This window comes from Manacus candei, unplaced genomic scaffold (assembly GCF_025592945.1).
Source record: "Manacus candei isolate 608988 ecotype Guabito, Panama unplaced genomic scaffold, ASM2559294v1 h1tg000011l, whole genome shotgun sequence".
NCBI lineage: Eukaryota > Metazoa > Chordata > Aves > Passeriformes > Pipridae > Manacus > Manacus candei.
This window is the reverse complement of record NW_026138059.1, coordinates 21,510,520-21,535,099: the sequence shown is the minus strand read 5'-3', so window position 1 is coordinate 21,535,099 and position 24,580 is coordinate 21,510,520. Positions and strand designations below refer to the sequence as shown.

General features: G+C 38.1%; 1 protein-coding gene across 3 annotated transcripts in view; it reads left to right on the top strand.

Annotated features, from left to right (window-relative positions):
• COL12A1 (collagen type XII alpha 1 chain) overlaps positions 1–24,580 on the top strand; it is a 104,846-nt gene that overhangs the window by 15,849 nt on the left and 64,417 nt on the right. For all 3 annotated transcript variants that reach the window (XM_051778002.1, XM_051778001.1, XM_051778003.1), the window contains 8 exons: positions 521–811; positions 1,035–1,637; positions 3,006–3,278; positions 5,510–5,782; positions 6,709–6,981; positions 17,901–18,170; positions 20,017–20,283; positions 22,133–22,325. In XM_051778002.1, the coding sequence (XP_051633962.1) occupies positions 521–811; positions 1,035–1,637; positions 3,006–3,278; positions 5,510–5,782; positions 6,709–6,981; positions 17,901–18,170; positions 20,017–20,283; positions 22,133–22,325 (2,443 nt within the window). The remainder of the gene's footprint in view (positions 1–520; positions 812–1,034; positions 1,638–3,005; positions 3,279–5,509; positions 5,783–6,708; positions 6,982–17,900; positions 18,171–20,016; positions 20,284–22,132; positions 22,326–24,580) is intronic.

The following is a 24,580-nucleotide window of genomic DNA, read 5'->3' as shown; positions in this document are numbered from 1 at the left end:
GGAAAAATGTATTAAAGGGAAAAAAACTGCTTGGTAAAGGGGCAGAATATGTAATAGGTTAAGAACCAAGGAATGAAAAGTGGAGAATACTGAGAAAACACAGACACCAACCTGTGTCACTGCAGCTTTCTGACCCTGTAAGGTTTTGAGTGACTAGTTATTCTTTGACCAAAATGGCAGCAGAGATGACTCCACTGTCATAGTGCTCTGCTCAAGTCTACATTTGTTCACACGTTCTACTGTGTTTCTGTGAGTGTAGCTTTCACTTCTGATTGAAATGGGTTTAAAGCAAGGCAGAATTTCTCTTGGATGTTCTTCTATACTTGAGGGACCATGAATTGTTCATATTTCTGTGTCACTTTTGGACAGTCCTGTCATTCACTTCTGTTTATTTATGCTAAAAGTGATTTTTAGTAAAGATTAAGCAAAGATAAGTAAGTTTATTCCAGAAATAAAAACCGCAAAGAAAATATGCTTTTATTGTAATTAATATTTTGGGTTTGCTTTTCATTTCTTTCAGTGGTGGAACCTCCTTCAAATCTGGTGGCCACTCAGATCTCCTCAAAATCTGTTAGGATCACTTGGGATCCATCCACAAGCCAAATAACTGGCTATCGGCTGCAGTTCATTCCAATGATAGCTGGTGGAAAACAACATGTACTAAGTGTGGGTCCTCAGACTACTGCTCTCAATGTTAAAGATCTCTCTCCAGACACAGAGTATCAAATTAATGTTTATGCAATGAAAGGACTGACCCCCAGTGAGCCAATAACGATAATGGAAAAAACACAACAAGTAAAAGTTCAAGTGGGTAAGTTAGGAGCCATTGCATTATTTTCACACGGTAGCTTTTCATTGATTAAAGCTCTGATGCTTGTTTTAATCTCATACCTTTATAATTTATGAGAAACAGCTTTGCTTAGCATAGTTATTTTGTTTATAAGCAACTGGGTGTGATACATGGACTACAGATGCAATTGTAATGCAGTGGCTATAGAAAATCTGTTTACAATGGTTATTCTTTCTCTTTGCAGAATGCTCACGGGGTGTGGATGTAAAAGCTGATGTTGTGTTTTTAGTTGATGGTTCCTACAGCATTGGTATCGCCAATTTTGTAAAAGTAAGAGCCTTTTTGGAAGTGTTAGTTAAAAGCTTTGAGATATCGCCTCGAAAAGTACAGATAAGTCTTGTCCAGTACAGCAGAGATCCCCATATGGAGTTTTCTTTGAACAGATACAACAAAGTGGAAGACATAATTCAGGCTATTAACACCTTCCCCTACAGAGGTGGATCTACCAACACAGGCAAAGCAATGACATATGTGAGGGAGAAAGTATTTGTTACCAGCAAAGGATCGAGACCAGATGTGCCAAGAGTCATGATTCTTATTACTGATGGAAAATCGTCAGATGCTTTTAAAGAACCTGCAATAAAGCTGAGGGATGCAGATGTAGAAATATTTGCAGTTGGTGTGAAGGATGCCGTGCGTACAGAGTTGGAAGCGATTGCATCACCTCCTGCTGAGACCCACGTTTACACAGTGGAAGATTTTGATGCTTTTCAAAGAATATCATTTGAGCTTACACAGTCAGTCTGCCTACGAATTGAGCAGGAACTGGCTGCTATAAGGAGAAAATGTAAGTAACTACTATTACTTAGAGGAATGTAGAAAATGCAGTGAAAAAATATCTGAACCAATGTTTTGTTCTTGTAGTTACCTAAAGAATGTACATTGATGAAATTGTCCACATACAAATGATAATTTTAATAACTGGGGATTTGCTTCTCATTTTCAAACGTATTAAAAGCAAGGGAAATGAATGGTGAAATGGAGATGAAAAAATTATTGGAGAAATTTTTCCCCCCTCCCCTGTTAAGTATCTAAAAAACTATTAAATGTGTGTCTATTGGAATGACCTTAGTGAATGTGCTCTGCTTTTACACTCAGTGTCTTGAGTAGAACAGTTACCAGGCCCATTCGTTTTTAGCTGTCTAAGATGAGGTAGCTAATATAGGCTTGTCTTTTAGATTTCCAAAGGCAGTGAAGCAATGCCAACAACTCTAGGGGTGATTTGATTAATATTTAGAGTAAAATTAATGACCCTCTGGATGAGCTTAGACAGTACAACTTGAGACAGCAGATGCTAGGTGATATTATCTCAGTCTAACTGTACGAAGACTGAAGACTTCTAAGACTGAACTGAAGTAGCGTGTGAAGTCTTCACATGCATCCAAATTTGGCCATCTTGGATGTTAAAAACTTAAAAGATTTCTAAATGACCAGCTTTTGGTCAGCTAAAGTTACTTATGATTAGTTGCACCCTCAGTGCCCCTACCTATGTTTAGTAGAACACAAACATTGAATAGTCCCAATATTGAAAACCCCACTCTCTTTAAAAATAAGCCTTTTGTTTCAGGATAGATTTGAGGAACAAACCAGCAGCACAGCCTTTGTTTAGAGGGCTGAAGCAGTCTTAAGATTCCCACTGTTAGGCTGACTAGGCCAACCAAAACAAGCCCAGGGTGTCAGGTTTGTGTTTGTGCTTCATGTCAAATTCCTTGTTTCCCCTTCAACTTTGTTCCTGAAAAAATACTGGTATTTATTTTTTCCTATTTCTAATCTAGATCTGAAATAAATCCCAACAATTCTTAGTTTCCATTGAGGACATAATGTTATTACAGTCGATGGGACATATAAAAGAGGAAACCTGACTTGATCATCAGATTCTAACTTAAGTTTTCATGAGTATAGATGGACTGTTTTAATTCGATTTAGAAATCACTGAGTTGATGCTTCTACTCATTGTTGAATGATTTTAGGTAACCTAGATATGAATTTCATCAAATTTGATAGCTATAAGCAAATACTGTGCACGTGCAATAAAATATCTGTTCAATTAGAATAAATGAAATTATTGAGGGAATTTTTTAATTTATTTTAGGGATTTTGTGTTTAAAATATTCTAGGAGGTATGCCTCACATGCACATTTTTATTTCTATACAGCTTATGTGCCTGCAAAGAACATGGTCTTTTCTGACATAACATCTGACAGTTTCAAAGTGAGCTGGTCTCCAGCTGGATCTGAAGTTTTGTCCTATCTCATTAAATATAAAGTAGCAGTTGGTGGAGATGAATTCATTGTTTCAGTACCAGCTTCAAGTACTAGCTCAGTTCTCACCAATTTACTACCTGAAACTACTTATGCAGTCAGTGTGATTTCTGAATATGAAGATGGTGATGGCCCTCCCTTGGATGGAGAAGAAACCACCTTAGAAGGTAGGATTCCCATTATTCTCAGACACAAAGGAGTCATATGTTCAAATAAGAATTTGCATAATTGAAGAGTGGATCTATGAGGAGCATCAGCTGAGGCTGAGAAGCTATGCAGAATGAGAAAAAACATTATTGTATCTCAATGTGTTCAGTAAAGATACAGAATTCCAATGATATGCAAACATTAAGTTGTTAAGATTGGATTTTATTTTCCCTGAAAGCTGGATGGATGCTGTGCTTCTCTGCATTGGTCTCTTTTCAAAGGAAGTAGTAAGTTTTCAATAATAAATTCAGTGGCATGAATTAATGTTCATATACAGTCCAGTTAGAGTAGATGAATATTGTAGGTCCCTTCCAACTGAACTATTCAATTCTGTTCTGCTCTATTGAATAGCTATGATTCTGATGCAAGAATGCATGTTGACTTCAGTATATTTAAAGTGAAATGTGTACCTATGTAATTTGCTATGCCATCTAACTTAACATTAGTAAAAATTCTGTTTTAGATACAATAGGCTTAAAGGGAGTTGAGTTTTGGTCACCTGTTTTTTTGTCAGAACTTCATGGGTCTGATCCAATAACTAAAGCAAAACTTCCACTCATGTCAGTGTGAGTTTATGTGATCAAGGGCTGTCAATTTAAGCATGGTAACTGTACTTTTTCTTGATACAGTTGCCATGATGCATTTCTGCTGGTTGAAAGGAACAGCATGACAGTAAATTTGATTTTCTATTCCAGTAGTTGAATACTCGGTCTACTCTAAATCATGCTCTTAAAAATATTGATCCACTTTTTTAAATTATTCCATGCTGTCATTTGTGACCTTTGGTGACATAAATTGTTCCCAGGGAGAAAAAGAAACAGCACGGAGCTTTGTTAATTGGTGTTTCCTCTTAGGACTGATAGAAATAAATGCCTATAAAATAGCTTATTTGGGATGTTAAGTTTGGAAGATACAGGTTTCACTGTCAGTATTCACATTTCCATGACATTACCAGTCAGAATATTTTGGACACGCATAATTTTCCCTTAGGAAAACAGACAAACTCTTGGCTGATTAGAATATGTAGCTTTTGTGTGTAAGGGACAGGGGAAAGAAAAACTTTAATAAAAATAATCAATTCTCCCATGTTGTAACTGATACTGCCTTAAATAACTGTCAGCATCATGATCTGATGATATCCCAATGTGTCTGAGAAGATAGTCCTTCTGCAGTCATGTAATCATCAGCAGCTCTCCATGCAGATCTAGCCAACAGTTTGGGCCAGATGGCTTTCTTGGCAATTAACTTTGGTTTCAGGCTTTTAAAGGATTTGAAGTTGAGTATTGTATTTCTGATTAATAGGAAACAAGTTTGTTTCTTTAAAGCTATGTTTCACTTTTAACATTAAAGAACAATGCTTATAGCATATAGGTAGTAAAGAACAAAAAAACAGAGGTTTTTTTTCCCCTAAATGACAATGCAACTCTAGGCAACTTGCAATACAGTAGATCTTAGTGTCTGTTGGAAGAGTTGAGTCTTTTTTGGTGTGCCTACAAGTTCATCTGAGCTGCTATATCTTTTGTCAAGGAGCAGGCTAGCTTAAGTGATTCACTACAGTTTTTCTTTAGTTTTTGGAATAACAAGCTATTTCTTTGAGTTAGAGACGAAATTCAGAAGCTTTTTTAAACATTAGGTTCAACTCATATAGCAATGAATACATTTTTTGTTGCAAAAATTTTACTTAGAGAAATAGAATTGTTTTGGTGGTTTTTTTTCCTGTTGCATTTTCTTTGGTCATTTTTTAAAATAGGAGAGCTGCCTGTGTGTAATCAGGTGTATCTGAGAACTGTCTGTAAATGGAAGTGGTGCAGATGCAAATGGCTACAGCAAGGAAACCTATACCATTTGTCGTGTTAAGAAGTTTCCTCACTATGCCCCAATGTCCCTTACACAGTTGAGTTCTACTGGTACTGCTAAACACGGTCAGATTGTCTTAAGTTTCAGAATCTGTTATATAAACTGGGATTAATATACTTTTGGGGACAACTTTGTTACACTGCTGAATGTAACTCTGGCCCTAAATTTTCAGAAATTACTAGTGGTGTGTGTATCCTAAAACAATGGGAGTGCACTATAAGCTGTTGTTTTGCTAAACTGGATGAGCTAACAAAATGGTTGGAATGGTTTTACTTCAGATACTACTTCACCAAAGGCAAATATTTAAAAATTATATGTGTATATTTTTTTGTAGTTAAAGGTGCTCCTCGAAACTTAAGGATAACAGATGAAACTACTGATAGCTTTGTAGTTGGCTGGACACCAGCTCCAGGAAATGTCCTACGGTACAGGCTTGTTTATAGACCCCTTACTGGAGGAGAAAGGAGACAAGTGACTGTATCAGCAAATGATAGATCAACTATTCTGCAGAATTTGATCCAAGATACAAGATATGAAGTGTCTGTTATTCCTGAGTATCAGTCTGGGCCTGGGAATTCGTTGAATGGATATGCAAAAACTGACGAAGGTACATGACAAATGCTATGAATGTAGTAAGCTTGAGAAAAAGTCCCTGGATGCTGACATATTCATACTGAAAAGAGAATAAATCTCATAATTCATATGTATTATCCCAGATGAACACAGAATTATAACATTGCCAAAGCCTAGTGGAGAGGCAGTTTAATTTATCAAAATTGCAATATTTCAATTTGAAATATAGTCTCTTGAACTTGTAACACCTGCTATGGCAAGGTAACTTGGGTGAAGAATCTACCTGTATATTTAATTAATTGTCCTCATGATTCTTCATATTGTCAGTGATATAAATTATATACCTTTTGAGGAAATTCAGACCCTGTTTGCATTTTGTTCTGAGTGCTTAGCAAGGAACTAATGAAACATTTAATTTATGGAAGTTGTCACTGTAGACTTGTGTGAAGATGCATGATCCTTTAACATGTATTATGCCTTATTAAACAAAATTCAGAGAGTATGGAGACATTTATGAATGTCCTAATCACTGTTGAAATTTCACTGAGATCTTAGATATTATAAACCAGAAGAATTATAATCAAAAGAACTCTGTAGGTGTGTTAATTTTGTTGGTCATCTTTGACTTGATTCTGCAGATAGTGACTTCAACATGGATCTTGGTGTGTTTAAGTTGAGCATATATTAAGTTTCTAGTACATATAAGTACTAGAATGATTGAGCCTGTTTTAACAGAAAAAAAAATGGAAATAAAAAGACTTTATTGTGCATTTTTGCCTAAAGAGGGAGGGGGTGGAATTGTAAAATCGTGATTATGGTAAAAGTATACTGTAGCAGTGTTAGTGCAGGCTATTCAGGAATTATTTTTTATCATAAAATCCTATGTTGTAGTAACGTAAAAAATCAACCAAGAAATGAAGCTTGGTTCAACTTGTTTTCAACCTCTTTTGACATGTGCAGTCCGAGGAAATCCAAGAAACTTGAAAGTTTCTGATGCTACAACATCAACAATGAAGCTGTCTTGGAGTGCTGCTCCAGGCAAAGTGCAGCAGTACTTTATAACCTACACTCCAGTTGCAGGAGGTGAAACCAAGGAAGTGACTGTGAAAGGGGACACTACCTCTAAAGTGCTGAAAGGCTTGGACCAAGCCACTAGGTATGCATTGACTGTGTCCGCCTTGTATGCCTCTGGAGCAGGAGACGCCCTTTCTGGAGAGGGAGAAACACTTGAAGGTAATTATTTAATGTTTTCTGTATGGTCATTCATTTATTTGATTAATGTTTATGGTGTTTTAAAGTGTCTTCCCAAGTTTTCCATAGAAGCAAATATATGAATGAAGAATAGGCATAAAAACACTCTCCTGCTTTACATGGATTTTCCAAACCTACTGTCCTCAGAGAAAAAAAATGGGTTAAATCACTGGTTGTGGACGGGACTCTGGGTCTCTTGAAAAAGGTGTTCCTCAGGAGCACCCACCAAAACTGACTGTACTTCCACATTAGCCTCAGTGAAATATTTTGTCTTATAACTCTCAACTTCTGAACAGTTTTAGTGGCAGATTGTTCTTAATGTAAGGGGATTAATTAATGGAGTTAAAGTATCTCATCCATTTGAAAATTTGCAACATCGCTACTGTACTGAGACTGAAAGATGTTCAGGGACCATTTTTGCATTAGAGAAACAACATCTAGTCTAGGCAAAGAGATAATGAGTAATACCCTGCTTCTAACTAAAAACCTGGAGCTGAGCATAAGCAGACTGCAGGCTAAGTGTGAAGTCAGAGCCAAAGACTTTCTTATAAGGAGGGGAGACTGCTCTTTCTCTGCCTTTGAGTGGAGAATTTCCCAGACTAGTTCTCTGTGAGCATTCTCAGTGTCATCTGTAGATTGTCAGAGGATAATGAAAGCTGCATCCTAGGCCTTGAAAGGAAATGTGACTGCTCTGTGCTGGCCAGGTATGTATTGCTGAAGGCTGGCACTGCAGCTGTGTAGGCATGACACTTGAAAACATCTTGCAAATGAATTATGTGGAATTAAGACTTGTCCATTGATGCTAATGGAGTTAGAGACTAGCAATATACTTGACTCACGGTTTCTGCATAAGTCTCACTTTTTGTTTACAACATAGATTAGGAACCAAACGAGAGAAACCTTTTTAAAAAGGAAAATATAAAATCAAATCATTTTAAAAAATAATTTCCAATGATATGCCAGTGTGCTGAATTCTTCCCACTAAAGTTTAGGCACTTACTTGAACACTGCAGTTTGCAGCATGGATGCTCTAGAATTCTGTGGTTGATGAAGAAAGGCAGATAGTCCATCTGAGATCTCATTTTTCCTTCAACTGAACATTTATTTGTCTATTGACTATAGAAGGAGCAAATGAGAGCTCTAGGCACCAACACTGCCCATCCCACTAAGACTAAGATCCAATCCACGTACTTATGCTGAGCCAGGATGCAGCCGTTAGAGAATCAGGCACCTTGCAATTCACACTGAAAGTTCCCTAACTCGCTTGCTTTTACTACTCCTGCAAGATCTGAATGCTTCTTTTGAGGGAAAAAGAGCTTGTCTCCTGCCCAGAACATTGCTGAGATCCAGGTAAATGAGAAGAGAGATCTGCTGCCCATATCCTCCAGAAAAGCCAGAGGTGATCAGGACCTAATGAACTTCCCTGTTGGTGGTGGTGCTGCCCCTTTTGAGGTCTAACACTTTTTTGGAGAGAAGAGGGAGAATGTGTAGGCTTTACACAGTCTGGGAGAATTTGAATTCACATCTCCACCATCTTCACATCCCATCAGATTCACAAAGCTGCAGTGTATGCTGGACAAGAATCTTCTTTACTCTTTCCATTGAACCTGAGCCACTGCACATCCAGGAATGCAAATTTCACTCTCAGAACAAAAGCAGACTGGATCTCAGGTAGACAGGGGAGCTGACATCCCTGCTTTTTCCTCTGTACTGTCAGTGGTTAGAGGAATTCCTGTCTTCCTTTGCGAATCTTGAGAGGCCTCTGTCTCACTGTTAAACAGGCTGAATTGTCCACATCCTTTGGGAGATGCCTCAAATTTTAGTAAAAGATTGACCGAATTAGCCGTTTACATTTGGTGGCAATATTTTCATTAGTATATTTGTAGTAAACTCATGAGAAATCCTTTATTAACATGGAGATGTGGAGAGATCAAGTGTGTTTCAAATTCATAAAGTAAGCTTAGCTTTTTATCCTATCATAAAACGTGAGCAAGAGGAAAGTCTTTTAAGGCGTTGCCTAGAGCTTCTGTTAGAACATATCCTAGAGAGCAGTGAATGAAATACAGTAGAATCCAAACAAAAAAGTCATCAGAAAAACAGAATTCAGTCTCAGGTACAGACTGTCTTGTCCTTTCAGTGCTCCCTGCCCCATCCTACCTCCCAAGGGCTCCGATTCCTATTTGGCCTTTCTGCCTTACTAAATTGTTAATAAGAAGAAAAACATTCTCAAAGTTGGTTAAAGAGTCAAAGAATTTAAAAGAATAATTGCCTGTATCTCAGAAATGAATTCATATGCAACCATATGAAATTTAAAATGGGTGTTGCACTGAAAAGGTCACAGAAGCATTCCTGTAAGAGATTTTACTCTAAGCAACTGAATTAAAACATTACATAAAAAATTCTGTGACAGATTTTTTCTTGGGATAAATATGAATAACCAAGCATCCTATCACTCAACTGAATAACTTTTTATTCAGTTCTTCAGCTGGGAGAAAACTAAATTAGAAATTACTTGTACCATTTTGACATATATAGCTTTGTGACTCAAATGTAAATTCTTTGAAGATTCAGCTGGATTTGAAAATCCTATCATGGTGCACTCCAAAAAAATGTTATTCTTTGTATTAAAACTGTCTATTTAATTTTCTTGGTTAGATAAAATGTTAGTAAGAGCATTGTAGAGATGTCAATCATTACTGGGTGATCAAAGGGAACAAACAGAATACAAATTTCTGTTTGCATGACAGCAAAGGCCTAAATCAAATTTCCTTGCGGAACATCTACCTTGTATTTCAGCAATCAGCAGTTGAATTAGGCCAGAACTCTTTGAACATGGTCTGTAGGTATTTTAAAACACTCTTTGACTAATGATATGAAAGATTCTCAGAATATTTGTTGCAGCATATAAGACAATATTTCACTGTATAGTATTATCTTACCTCATTGAAGGATAAAATGACAAAACTTGAGGAAAACCAGACAATTAAGAGCAAAAGGTTTGCAATTTTGGAACTGAAAGGTATCATTCAAACTTCAAAGCTTAGTATAGAAGTTTACATGAAAAGAGAAGTCATACTGGCTGTGAAGCTAAAATAGATATGGTTGGATCCGAAAGAAAAGTTACACGGGTCGGTGAAGTGAATACTTGACCAATAAGTAGCTGAAATAATTTGTCTGACTGAGGCTGGAAACAGGACAGATCTTAACTTCTGGAGAAATAAACTTATCAACAGTAATGACAAAAAAGCTGTGAAAGGAAGCATAAAAAAGTGTTTAGTATTTCAGCTAGTTTTTCCGTGAGCCATGGTGTCTGAGAAACAAAACAGTGTGGTGTGTGTTTTGCATTGCCAACAACACTGAAATACTGAGCACTAAAGTGTTTTCCTGTATCAGGAATCCCTATGGGACTTACTTGATGTCTTCACCATATGAATTCTCACCAAACCTGTTCAGTGATGCCATAGTTGCTGGCCACTTCAGCTCCTCATCATATCAAGAGCTAAGCTTGAGACTGCCTTTCAAACTGGGACAGTTGCTAGTTCATGGTATTGATATGTAGCCTAAGAGGAATCAGTTTGGGTGTAGTGAATATTTCAGCCCTAACAGGCAAGTGAGAAAAGGGAAACTTGATACAGTAGCTTCTCCAGGTATCTTATAGTCAAGTGGCAGGAAATGAAAAATCCAAACTCTCAGATATTTATGGAATTTTACTGAATTACTAAATGGTCTCCTGCAATTAAGGGTGTAGGCAAGCATTCTTATGGCTTTCAGTAATTATTTATTTTGCTCTGCACGTAGTAGGAGAACTCACATGGGCAGTTACACTATCCCAGACAAGGGTATCCTTCACCAGAGAGCAAAAAAATGAGAAGTTTTTAGACTGCTCTAACCTGATCTGCAAGGACGTCTGCCCAGGCTTTCACTGAAGGCCCTTCAGTTATGTTTGTTATCTCCAAAGTATTTTGGAGCAGTTACAAATTGCTCTTGGAAGTTCCTCCTCTTCCTCTGCTTTGCTCTGCAAGGCAGTTTTTCAGTGTTTTGAAGTGGCTCGTTTGTTTCAGGATTCACATGAAAAATCAATCCACATAAACCCAGAAATCATTCTGTGTACTTGTTATCATTTACCAGCTGGGTAATCTCAGTTTCACCTTGTATTTTTATTTTTGCTAAGTATATGCTTGCTCTTATTGTTTCTCTTCATAAAACAGAGAGGGCAAATATTCCCCCAAGTAACTGGAGATAATCTCTTCTATAAACTGTTTGCATAACTCTCTGGTGCAGCCCAAAGATAAACACATGCCAAAGGATCATCATTTTATGAACTGCTCAGAGACAACACAGTATAGAGAGTTTAGCAAATGAGTAATCAGAAAATGACTCATTTCTGAGAGTGCCATTCCATTACCAGGTGATTGTTATTCAGAGAGAATGGGTTTGTTTGTTTTTTGTTTGTTTGTGGAGCAGGAAAAGGGAAACTGTTTTGCCACTTTGTTAAAGGAGTGTGCTTTCCTTCTTCAGTAATCCAGACTTTAGGAAATTTATAGTGCTCTCATCTATTATACAGCCTCTTTCAGTCACAGGCTGATTTTGTCTACAGTTATGAGGTACCGTCCAGAGGTGAAAGTTCTAGAGCTTTATATTTCATACTCCTTTAACATAATTGCATGTGCAAAATATGTGCTGTAGAAAACTCTCCACTTATACATATTCTCTCACTTTCAAAAGTGCATGGTGATCCATCACTAGGCAGCTTTAGTTGGAGTCCTTCTATAAAGGTGCCATGGAAAAAAGACATACTTTTTTGGCTATGATTCCCCTCAGCTCACACCAAGTTGTTGAAACTGCTAAAGTAAATTAAATCTGTGCAGACTGCCATTTGCCTCGGCGTGGAACAAGGCTTGTGAGAACTGAAGGAACTAAACGAATTAGCACTGATGGTTATATTTGATGATGCATAATACAGATTGAAGAACAAGCAAAAAACACCCACAAAATGTCTTAGGGAAAAATCCCACTGTTATCCCCAAACTCTCCAAACAAATCATTTGGCTTTCAGTGTATTTTGGGATCATATGATCTTACCCAAGTCATCATACACCAGAAATAAAATACAATGAGAAACATGGTAAGGGCAGTGAGTGGAAATGCAGCAGACAGTGAGCAGTTTGTGAGTGCTACTGTTTTCCTAATCTGTTTTTTAATAAGAGATGTGGTTTTAAGTCTGGCAAGAATTTGGTTTTCTGCCCAAATTCATGCTGTCAGATGAAAAGAACATACTGTACATTAGCTGCTAAATAGATTAACTTTCATAATTTGCAGTTGTTTTAAAGAGTAACAAATTCATTGCTAGATTAATCAATCTATACAGAAATGCTTAATCCTAAGAAATGTCTGAAAAGTTTGAAAGCTGAGGATCTGTTTTATGAGTGCCCTTTTGTTGCCAGTTATATATTTTTCAGAACAACTTTAAGAATATTTGAGTAACTGACTGTAAGCAGGGAAGTCATTACACTTTTAAATACGAATTTCAGAGAAATTTAGAAAAAAAAACTAGGTGTTTTTTTTTCAGAAAAAATATTCAGCGATCAGATTCCCATCTTACTTTCACTGAGAAATTTCAAAGGGCTTCACTTATATCAGTGAAGATCCTAGGCTAGGCCCACTGTTTGTAAAAATGGACAAAGTTCTTTTGACATACGTGAGATTGCTAGTCTCCATTAGCAGAGATGTCACACATTTTATTTCTTACCTTTACATGTTTTAGAATAAACAAAAAGAGGCACAGTGTATTATATTCAGGAGATAAATTTGAGAGATAATTATATAGTAGTCTCTCCCCCTTTAGAAGCAGAATCTTTCTGTTTCTGTGATATAGGGCCCAATATCCTGCCATCCTGTTTGATGAGTAGCTATGTGTGCTGTGACCATTGGTCTGTACTAAAGCAATGTATGAAAAAAGGTTGTCATGACTGAATCACTTTTAATTTTTAAGTTATTTTCTCTTGTATACATTTCTTGTAGCCTAGATTTGGGGATTTCTCTTTTTTGGTCAGAAAATGGATGGTAGTTCTTTGCTAAATAAATTATTTCTTTTTGTTGTTTCTACAGTAACATAAGAATGCTTTAGAAATTAATGACCTCCTACAGGCAGAATAGTGCAAATTCAAGTGACATTTTCTCACAATGAGGTTTTTAGCATATCACAGGGACTTTACGTAATGTTCAGACTGCGTAGTGCTGCTTCTGTCCTGACAGAAACAAGGACTCAGTGTCCTCAGCAATTTAATGCTGTTTCATGCATTTTTAAAATTAGACATTCCAAGATGTTTGAGTATGACATTTTGATAATCTGTGGAAAATTATCTTAGTTGTATCTATGAAATGAAATATGTAACAGGAAAAAATAACACAGGGGAAGGTTAAGTGAATAATAATAAGATACTTCCACACAGCTGAGAGCAGTGTTAACTGATTAACTTTTGGAAAAGACAGATAAAATATTAAAAGGACTGAATATGAACACTTGTTGTTATCCTAGATCAGGGACTCAGGAGTGTTCTGGCCAAAGTCCCTGTTTTGGGTCAGAGCTCTCCTGGTTGGCATCTTCGTACCTTTCTGCAGAAGATCAAGAAACCTGCTCTAATGGGGCCATGTGAGCATCCCTCTGTGTAGCGAGTCCTTGACTATCCCCTGTAGTATGCCCACATCCCCTCTCTACATGCCTGAGGTCTGACATTCCAACTACTTTATGTCTTTGAGGGAAGGATATCAGCCAGCCCAAGTGACTACCTGAAAGTGATTCTGCTATCATCTCGTCTGATGGGTGCACTTGGATCCTTGGCTGTGGCAATTTAACCTGTTGATTCAATGGGATACTCCTGACTTATGCCTATTTTAAACAAGGCAGGACTCAGGCCATAACATACGCCTCTGCAAAGGCAGACTCATTTATTCAGTTGATTATGACCTTTTAGGATACTGGCTTAGATAAATGCTATGTTTAACTTAAATGAAACATGGCTCTGCATAAAATTTACCACTGCAGATTGATTTTGAAACTTGGTTTTAAAAACCACATATAGAAAGCTGTTTAAACTTTGGGCCCAAACTGCATGCAAAAATCCCACTGATATCAGCTGGAGTTTTGTGAATGTTTCTGAGAGGAAAGGTCATTTGAATAAGCCCATTTAATTTTTATGAATGTCAACATTTTAATTTTAGCTGATTCAGTTTTGTGTTCAATAACAACAGTGTTTGCTGGAGAGCTATGGGAGGTAAGCCAAGTGGACAGAGGGAAACTACTTTAATATCATATTGTGTCTCTGGCACACTACAGTGGGAAAACTTAATATGGAGACTGGACATTACAGAAGTCCAGAACAGGGTGTAAAAGCACCTGACTGAAAGTTACCAAGTGAATTTTTGAGAGTGTGTCTGCACTGAGCGATGGTAGAGGTGTGCAGGGGACTGTGGGCAGTGAAAAGTACTCTGAGCTAAAAACTGCCAAAGTGAATCTGATGGCCTGAAGCTGGTGACTGGCTTGCTCTCCCAGGCAGGGTTTTGACCTGTGCATGTAAACACTTTGTTTTACTGTATACATACTCAGTATGCCTTACAGCTGTGCTTACACCAGCTGGTTTGGTGCTCCAGAGCATCACAGGACTTCATGCCTGTTGGGGAATAATTTTTAAAAAGGAAGGCCTTCCTTGCTTGCTGATGTCTTGGGGGCTGTATGAAGTGATGAACATACATTGGCTTCCACTTGAAGTCAAGAAAAAGCAGGGGTGTTTTGACAGCCGCTTGCCTGCCAGCCCTTTTCTTTCTTACAGTGTTTATTGTCTTTCCATGCTCCTTATCTGTCCTGTTTAAACAAGCAGGCAAGAAGTAGGTGTAAAACAAGCATTTCTGAACACACGGACCAAGGAAAAAAAATTACTGTTCAGGTGTTAGTGTTGTAGATTTTTCTGTGTGCATGAAATGTAAGGAAGTTACCTAGGTATTTTGTTTTAATCCAAGGGAAAAGTATTTCAAAGGTCTAATTGTATGTTCACTAGTCACCATGTTATACCTGTGTTATTGTGGAGCATAAATATGTTTCTTGACTCTGAATGTAGCAGCTTAGATAATATTTCATGGAATCCTAAGAATTTAAGACTTAGAGTTGGACTATATCTTAAACACAGCTGTTTCCTTAATAAAAAAAAAAAAACAAAACCCAAAACCAACCACTTCTGGGAGATCCAGTGAAGCAAAAAAAAAAAATCTGTGAGTGAACTTCCACCTCATGCATGAGGTGCAAATCAAGTTAGTGTGTTATGTTAAAGAAGTGTTCTCAGTTGCAGTGTAACATATAAAAAGTCTAATTTCCCTTAGTAGGTAAGTTGTCTTGTCAGCAGTTTCCAACTATTTGAAGTAAAAATTTTCCATTTAGTTCTAGTGGTTTGGTAGGAATCCCAGATCCTTTTCCCTCTCTTACCTTGCCTTATAAAAAAGACATTTAGTTCCAAAGAATATTTCTTTCAGAACCAACATATTACAGTAACTGCAGTTCATTATAGTCCATTCCAAACAAATTATTTTCCTCCATTATTTAATGACCTCAGTAATTACTTAATCAATAAGGGGTTTAAATAAGCAGCTATTTTTGCAGTATTTCCAACATATATCATTAGCTCTGGTGTCCAAGAGTAGACTTGCAAAAAATTGTGCTGTGGTAGCAGATACTTTAATACTGAAATCATGTTGTGGCAGAGCCATGTTTTAAAGTAGCCAAAATAAAGTGACTTGTATATTTATATTACATTAAAATATGGAAAGAAAGGTTTTTATTGTGAGACATCTGTGCATTATATCAAGTTAAGTTTTCCATATTTTTTCCATTTGGATTGCCTTAATATTTTTTTTATTGTATGAAAAAGCCAAGATTTGGGAGTAGGAGCTTAAGAGCAGACAGAAAAATTGGTGTAATTTACTTTTGAAGGCAAATCTTTATTTCAGGCTTCCAGGAAAATTGTTCTTTGGAGTTTAGATTCTGTCCTGGCTTTCATTTAATGCAGTCACTGAATTTGGTGAGACTTCATGAAGCATGAGCTGAATCAGGCCTTTTCACTATAACTTTTTTTCACTCTATGCAACCACTGTTATGAAAGGATAAAAGAACTTTACTAAAACCTCTCTATCTTAAGCTTTTTTTTGAAGAGAAGATGACATAAATCGTGGTGATTTATATTGTAAGGCTAAAAATTGGTTTGAAGAGTAAAATTGTAAGGACCGATGCAGAGTTAGGATAGAAAAGGATTGTCTCCAGAAAAACATAATGGGATGTCTCTAAGACCGTGAAACCCCCACAACATGCACTGTTAGCTATAGAGTCATCTTCATGATTGTTGTGGTACTCTTGGGTTCTGTAATCTGTGTAGCTGATGAATCTTTACCAAATTCAGAGAGGTTGACATTAATTTCCATTCATCATTAAGCCAAGTGGAATTTGTTAGCTCAATTTTAATGAAGTTAAGCTGGCACTGAGATGTTTTCAAAATGAAGCTTTCTATAAGTAGTCTTGTTTGGTCCAGTGGGATTGGGTTTGGAAATGTTGCAGGTTTGTGGTGGAAGTAAAAGACGAATATGAAAAGTGAAAACACAGTATATGACTTTGAGCAACTTGTTAGCCTGAAACTGCTTCAGGCTTCTGAATGTAGTGAACTCTGTTCTTGCAACAAGACTAAGGGGTGGAAATCGGATAGGTACTGAATTTCTTTGTGTTCAAAGAATTTTGATTCTAATCCTGTGGCTGCTGTGGTATAGTATGGGGATATGTTTTTATCACTGAGGGTAAAACTTAACTGTGATGCCATGAGGCCACCTCAAGTGTTTAAGTCCTCTTGCTAAGCAGTCTCTCAGGAATGTCCTGTACAATTGAAATTCCACAGAGAATACACAGCAAAGAATCAAAAAGCTTCTGTGTGTATGTAGATCTGGTTCCATAGATCCCTTTTGCAGATTTTGCTTTAATGAGGCCATTGCACTAAACTCACCAGTGAGTGCTCCTTTCCTGCCATCAAAAACAAGCCAGTGCAATGGGAAAATTGAACATGTGTTATAAATGTACGTTAAATGTTAAACAGAGGCACTCCTTTCACTGCACCACTTTAAACCAATGAGCTTCATTTTTAAGCTGTGGAATTACTCTGGTGTGTTAGGTGAGATTCGTGCATCCAGCTGACAATTGAGTTTCACAGACTAATGAGCTGCTTCCTTTGTTCCAAGCTGGTTGAAACAACCTCCTCTGGGAGGATAGAGATACAGTTCTTCTGAGTGGAAAGATGGAGGATGTTTTCTACTCTAGGGTTGGCATGAATTAAAGACACTGCAAATTAGTTGTAAACATAAAATGAAATAGATGGTAGATCTGGTGAGTGGTAGTCTGGAAGATAATAGTACCATTAAACAAGAAGTTAAAGTTGTCAGAGAAAGGACTGTTTGATCCAGGTAAAAGTCTCCTTTATTTAACCCCCAGAAAGAAGTTACACACATAAGGATGAAGATGAATGAATGAAATAAAGTTATTTATTTGAGGGTTAGAAATTACCCAAGTGAGCTGCACCACATTTAAGCACTGGCTTCGTTCCAAGTCTTTGAATACTGCCATTTTTATTTTGCATATTCTAAAGCATGACTGCTAAGTATCTTGCATGGTGAGGCACAGGATCATTCATAGTCTAAAGCTAGCTTGAAGCATCTTGTTGAAACATTCATGAATTTTCTCTTGGAACTACAAATGTATGACATTGAAACTAATATTGATGGGAAAAGTTTGTTTTCGCTCTTATGATCATTTGACTTTTACATTTGTACTTTGCTATTTGTTTTTAAGAGACATTTTGCTGTTTTCTTTCTTGCAGAACGTGGTTCACCACGTAATTTGGTTACCACAGACATAACTGACACTACAGTTGGGTTATCATGGACACCAGCTCCAGGAACAGTTAACCATTATAGGATAGTATGGAAATCACTTTATGATGATACAATGGCAGAGAAGAGAGTCCCTGGAAATACAGTGGATGCTGTGATAGAAGGCTTGGAGCCAGAGACTAAATACAGGATTTCAGTATATGCAGCCTACAGCAGTGGAGAAGGAGACCCAGTTGAAGGAGAGGCTTTTACTGATGGTGAGTGCAGTACAACATTTGTAACATTCTGTTCTTGATGAAATTACCATTTTTAAAAGACAATGGATCTTATTTTTCTTCTTTTTTTTTCCCCCAAAAAAGTTACCCCAAACCAAAGTGCCACCTCAACTCAGTCAATTCTGACATTTTGCAGGACAATTAAAAAACATGGAAATCTCTTCTATGTCATATAGGTTTGGATTCAGCAAGAGTTACCTCCAATTTAAGATATGATTTTGTCTGCAAATTACTCTGAAGTCAGCCTTCCATAGGCTTGGTGTGACTGCTGGAAATAAGGTGGAGGAAATGTTATGGATAGATTAAGGAGGAAAGGTGGTGTAAATTCCCACAGAATCAATGAATATGCTTTCCAAGCTAACTGCCCTTTCCAGTCTTCACAGTCCTCAAACTGAGGCTTACTGGGTGATTTTGATATTTGTTATTTACCCTTCTGGGGCTCTTCTTTTTTTTTCCTTATTTGCCAAACATTATGTATTATTTGTGGAAGCAGGCTCAAGCCTCTCCTGCAGTGTAGGCAAAGTGAAAAAACAGAGGTGGCTTGTTGCTGTATAGCCAGAACTGGCAAGTACAGCAGTCTGAGTGAATGAATGAAGGGATGCCCTGAATCAGCCTTGATGTTTCTGTTGTTTGTCTAAAGGGGCCATGTGAAGACAAAGCCTGTGAGGGAGAGCTCTGGGGAAGCATCATGTGTGTTTATATGTTCTTGTACTCTTTCCCAAGCATCTGTTTTGACTACTGTTGGAGAGAGGCTGCTGAACTACCTTAACCTTTGTCCTTGACCCATTTTAGTTTTTCTTAAGGTTTTGCAAGAGTAGTGATTGCTGCTGTTCCTAAGAGCTGACTCCCCAGAGTCAAAGCAGACTGCTGTCCTACGCCTTCCTTCTTTGTTCAAGAACAGCAGCATTAGCCACCCTGCCCTTTCCAAGTTAAGTAGGCAGCTTAGTCATATATTTTGTTGCTTCTCTCTATGTGCTCACTGAGGGAACTTGCTATCAGGCCTATCAATAGCCCCAGACCTGAGACTAATATTGCATCTTTCTGGTACAAACAATGATTAGAAATTGTCAGTTCCCAGGAGCTGCAAAGCCTGCCTTACCATGTGATGAAATATTGACCGATTCCAGCATGCCAAGAAGGTTCAGTTTGCTAAAACCTAGATGGCTTATTTCGGCTGACAGCCAGCATTGCATACCTTTCAGTTCACTTTGGATTATTTATGCCATTTATACAGTCTGGAAAATATTTCTTAGAAGCTGAATGTTGCAATTTGTAGAGAAAATGATTGATTAGTCCATGGGCTTATTTCAGCACATATACTATGTTGCAAATAGTGATGAGTGATTTTCCAGCAGGACAGTTTGTATGGGCTCCAACAACCAGCAGTTTAGTTATTTACCACCATCTTATCAGATCAGTAAACTCAAAACTTTGAAAATCTGAACGCTATAGGACATTGTATTAAACAAAAAATAACTTTATAATTTATCACTTTCAATTTAGACTGGTGAATCCATTATTTATGGATTGCTGAAAAGTGTGACTAAAAAACCTCCCAATTATGCTGTATCATCATATGATTTATCCTTCCCTGTTTTTTCTCTCTGTAGTGAAAAGCACGCTTCTGTTTGTTTAGTCCATTACAATTAAAAAATAATTAACAATGACCTGTGAGATTCTGCTGTGCCTTCCCCACAATCGAATACTGTAATTTTAAAGAGGGCAATTTTATTTTTTAATACAGTAGAATTAATTTTGTAATCATGCAACTGAATATATCGGGGTATGTGATAAAGTAAACATTTATCTGTATTTTTACTCTGAAAAGTGTCACCAGATGCCAGAACTGTGACAGTAGACAACGAGACAGAAAATACAATGAGAGTTTCATGGCAGCCTTCACCTGGCAAGGTCTTGTCTTATCGTGTGTATTACCGACCACGCAGTGGAGGAAGGCAGATGTTTGGAAGAGTAAATGCTCCTGCTACAAGCATAGTGTTAAAGCGGCTTAAGCCACGAACTACATATGACTTAAGTGTTGTTCCAATTTATGATTTTGGACCAGGAAAATCAAGAAAAGCAGAAGGAACAACAGGTATGTAGCACAAGGTTGTACAGGACTTCATAATGCAAGTTTTGTGCTTAAAATTAATAATAGTGATACATAGAAAAGTGTGGTGGAGTCTACCAAGATCATGAATTGACGGGCAAATTGAAGAAAATGTTAGAGGTTGAGAAAAGAGTTTGATTTGTTGTAAGCTTCACTATGGCGTAGCCTGAGCACAGCTTTTTGCTATTGATATTGAGAGTGTAAATATGGTGTAAAATGCTTGAAAATACTAGACTTGTTTTGAAACACTGTCATCAGAAGTCAAAACAAGGTGTTTTGTGAGGAAGACAGTATATCAACAGACTACTTAATGAAGCATTGTCAGCTGTTTCATAATTTGCCTTTTTTTTGTGGATATTAATTAAAGAGCTACCCAGCATCATGTTATTTAGGATTGTCTTCTTTGGTCACCGTATTTTCTGGGGAAGACCTGAGGTAATAAAGAGGGACAGTAGATGATTTTAAAGTTTCATCTGTGGAAGCCTGACTTCCTGGTCTTTTGGACAAGCTGTCTTCTCTCTCAGAAACTGAAACTCTTAATAGTCCCAGTGAGGGCATTTTTGTGGTAAAAGCAAAACTAATTTTCTACTCTGCCTTTAGTATGTATCTGATGCTGATCTTATATTTTGAAGGAAATGTTTTCTTGATACCCAGATCAACCAGATTTAGAATCAGTTTCCTGCTGCAATAGATAGAAAGCCATTACCAAAAGAGAATTTTTTTCAAGATGTTTCTGCCTGTGTGGGACTAGTACCGTTCACTGAGGTACTCTGTAAGCAGTTCATGCCATTCTCTGTTCTCTGAATGTAGGTTATATTGAATAATGACAGGAAGTAAGAAAAAAAAGTCTTTTATCAGTGGAGATATCAGCACCTCAGTTACTGAAGATTTCTTTTTAGCCTAAAATGTGATCGATATAAAGGAGTCATGAAAACTTGATCAGATCTTGACCAATACCTAGTTTTCCAGTGTTGCAAATCATACAGCTGCTTTTGATTTTTAAACTCTTCATCTTGATGCAGATATGCCTCTGTGCTTTCAGTCTAAATAGTTGTAGTGGTAAACACTCTTTAGAAGAAAGTGAGGCCTGAGTGATCTTGTTATTTGGAACTGTTGTCATAATTCAGGAAGTATCATGGGAGATGAGACAGAGAGGCTATATTTTTCCTTGTGAGTGGGACTGTATCTACTATTTCTCAGCAGAATTCACCATATGGGGACATATATGATCTTTAAGCTATAGTTATACAATTGCACAGGCATAGGGATAAAGCAAACTCTTTGTTTTTTCCCCTCCATCTTTCACTCCAAAGCTGTAGTGGTGACTTTCCGTTCACTCTCCAATTTTTTGCAACTTTGAGATTACACTACTGCAGTATTTTCCTTGCTGCACTTCAGAGTTATGCAAAAGCAAAAGTGATGCAGAAGCTAGCAACAGGCTTGTTAACCACTCTGTCTGTGAGTACTGACCTTCAGAGGAAGTTGCTCCTCAAGCTGGTTGGCTGGCACTCCTCTGAAGAATTATTTTTTGACATGCTGCCACACCTCTGGTGGTGAAGTTGCTTCAGCTGCCAGGCTATTTATCCCTCAGTGTGTTGACTGTAGAGGGATCCTCGATAATAAATTTAACGTACCTCTTGGTTAGATAGCTAAAATTAAGTGACAGGAAAATCACCATTCATCTTTTAATACTTCTATTTATATCAAAGACACGAAGAGTTTAGGATTATCACTAATACTGGATTTGCTTATGTATTTTTACATAAAAGCATGCTTGTTGATTTTTTTCCCATGTGCAGACCTGATCTAAACCATTTTTTCCCCATCCTTGCAGCCTCTCCCTTTAAGCCACCTCGAAATCTGAGAACTTCTGATTCAACTATGTCAAGTTTCCGAGTAACATGGGAACCAGCACCAGGGCGAGTGAAGGGGTACAAAGTAACTTTCCACCCTACTGAAGATGATGGGAGTCTTGGAGAACTAATAGTGGGGCCATACGACAGCACAGTGGTGTTGGAGGAGCTTAGGTATGGATAATAACTCATGTTTGGTTTCGGTTGTTTTTTATTTTTTTAAATAACTTTAGCTTAGGGTTTTGTTTAATCAGGATCTGGTATTGAAATGCCTGGCAAAATCTACTGTAAGTAAGAAAGTAATTTTGACAATAAGCTATGAAGATCTTGTTATGCAGTCTCTGGCAGGTTTCTTTGTGAGATTATCCACTTCCATCATTCTCACAGGAACTGAAGGAGGCAAAGATATGGGCAGGAGCTGTGTTCTACATTTCAAATATAAAAAAGATAACAGGATACTGGAGGATACTTGGGATTTCTAAAGTTTCCTCTCAAAAGTTCCTTGCCTCAGGTTTCTTGAAAAAAGCTGAGTTTGGTTCTTGATTCATTTTCTCGGAGGCTTGAATCTGTAAAGGAGGCTTCAGAGCATGTCAAAATCTGTTATGCAAATATACTAAATATATTAAAAATAGGATAATTAAAAGTCAAAGAATTATACAGTCACAGAATGATTTGAGTTGAAAGGGATATGAAAGATCATCTACTTCCAACTCTGTTGCTGTGGGCAGGGATGCCTTCTCCAGGGATGGGTCACCCACAGCTTCTCTGGGCAATCTGTTCCAGTGCCTCACCACTCACAGTAAAGAACATCTTCCTAATAACTAATCTAAATCTACTCTCTTTCAGTTTAAAGCCATTACCTGTTGTCCTATCAGTATCTGCCCTGCTTAAATGTCCCTTTCCAGATTTCTTTTAGGTACGGGAAGGCTATCATAAGGTCTCCCTGGACCCTTCTCTTCTCCAGGCTGAACAACCCCAACTCTCAGCCTGTCTTCATGGGATAGATGCTCCACTCCTCTGATATTTTTTTGGCCCTCCTCTGGACTCATTACAACAGGTCCAAGCCCTTATGCTGGTGGCTCCAGAGTTGGACACAGTACTCCAGGTGGGATCTCACATAAGCAAAATAGAGGATGAAAACCACCTCTCTTGACTTGCTGATCACGCTTCTTGTGATGCAGCCCAGGATACGTTTGGCTTTTGGGGCTTCAGGAGGACATTTCTGGGTCATCCTCAGTTTTTCATCCATCAGTATCTTCAAGTCTCTTTCCTCAGGGCTGCTCTCAATTCATGGATCACCCAGCCCCTATTTGTGCTTGGGATTTCCCAGGTGCAGGGCCTTGCACTTGGCCTTGTTGAACTTCATGCGGTTCACACAGTCCCAACTCTCAAACCTTTAAAAGGTCTTTCTGGATGCCATCCCTTCCCTCCAGCTTGTTGGCCACACCACACAATACACTTGCTGGGGATGCACTTGATTCCACCATCCCTGCTGCCAGCAAAGATATTAAACAGCACCATTCCCAATAGTGACTCCTGAGGAATGCCACTCATCACTGATCTCTGCTTGGACATGGAGTCCTTGATCACAACTCTGTGAGTGTGACCACCCAGCCAATTCCTTATCCACAGAGTGGTCTAGTAGGTAAATCCATGTCTCTCTAGTTTAGAGGCAAGGTTGTCATGCAGAACAGTGTTGAATACTTTGCACAAGTCCAGGCAGATGATGTCAGTTGCACTTCCCTTATCTACCAAAGCTGTAAGCCTGTCGTGGAAGGTTACCAAATTTGTTAGGCATGATTTGCCCTTATGAAGCTGTCTTGGCTTTCACCAGTTACCTCTTTATTTTCCACGTGCCTTAGCATAGATTCCCGGAGGACCTGCTCCTTGATCTTGCCAAGCACTGAGGTGAGACTGACCTCCGTAGTCTGTAGTTCCCCACATCTTCCTTATTTCCCTTTTTAAGACTGGGGATTATGTTCCCCCTTTTCCAGTCAGTGGGAAGTTCACTGAATTGCCATGACTTCTCAAATATGATGGCTGGTGGCTTAGCAACTTCATCTACCAGTTCCCTCAGTACCCGTGGATGCACCTCATCAGATGCCATAGACTTGTGCACCTTTGGATTACTTAGCTGGTCTCTAACCTGATCTTCTCCTGCAGTGGGTGGCTCTTCCTTCTCCCCATCTCTGACTTTGCCTTGTGTGACCTGGGTGGTGTGGCTGGGGCACTTTTCAGTGAAGACTGAGTCAAAAAAGTAATTCAGTACCTCAGCATTCTCCCTATTCTGCGTAAACGTGTCTCCTGTTTTCTTCTGGAGAGGGCCCGTGTTTTCCCCAGTCTTCCTTTTATTACTGATGTACCGTAGAAACTTTTCTTGTTTTCCTTGATGTCCCTGGCCAGATTTATTTCTATCAGGGCTTCAGCTT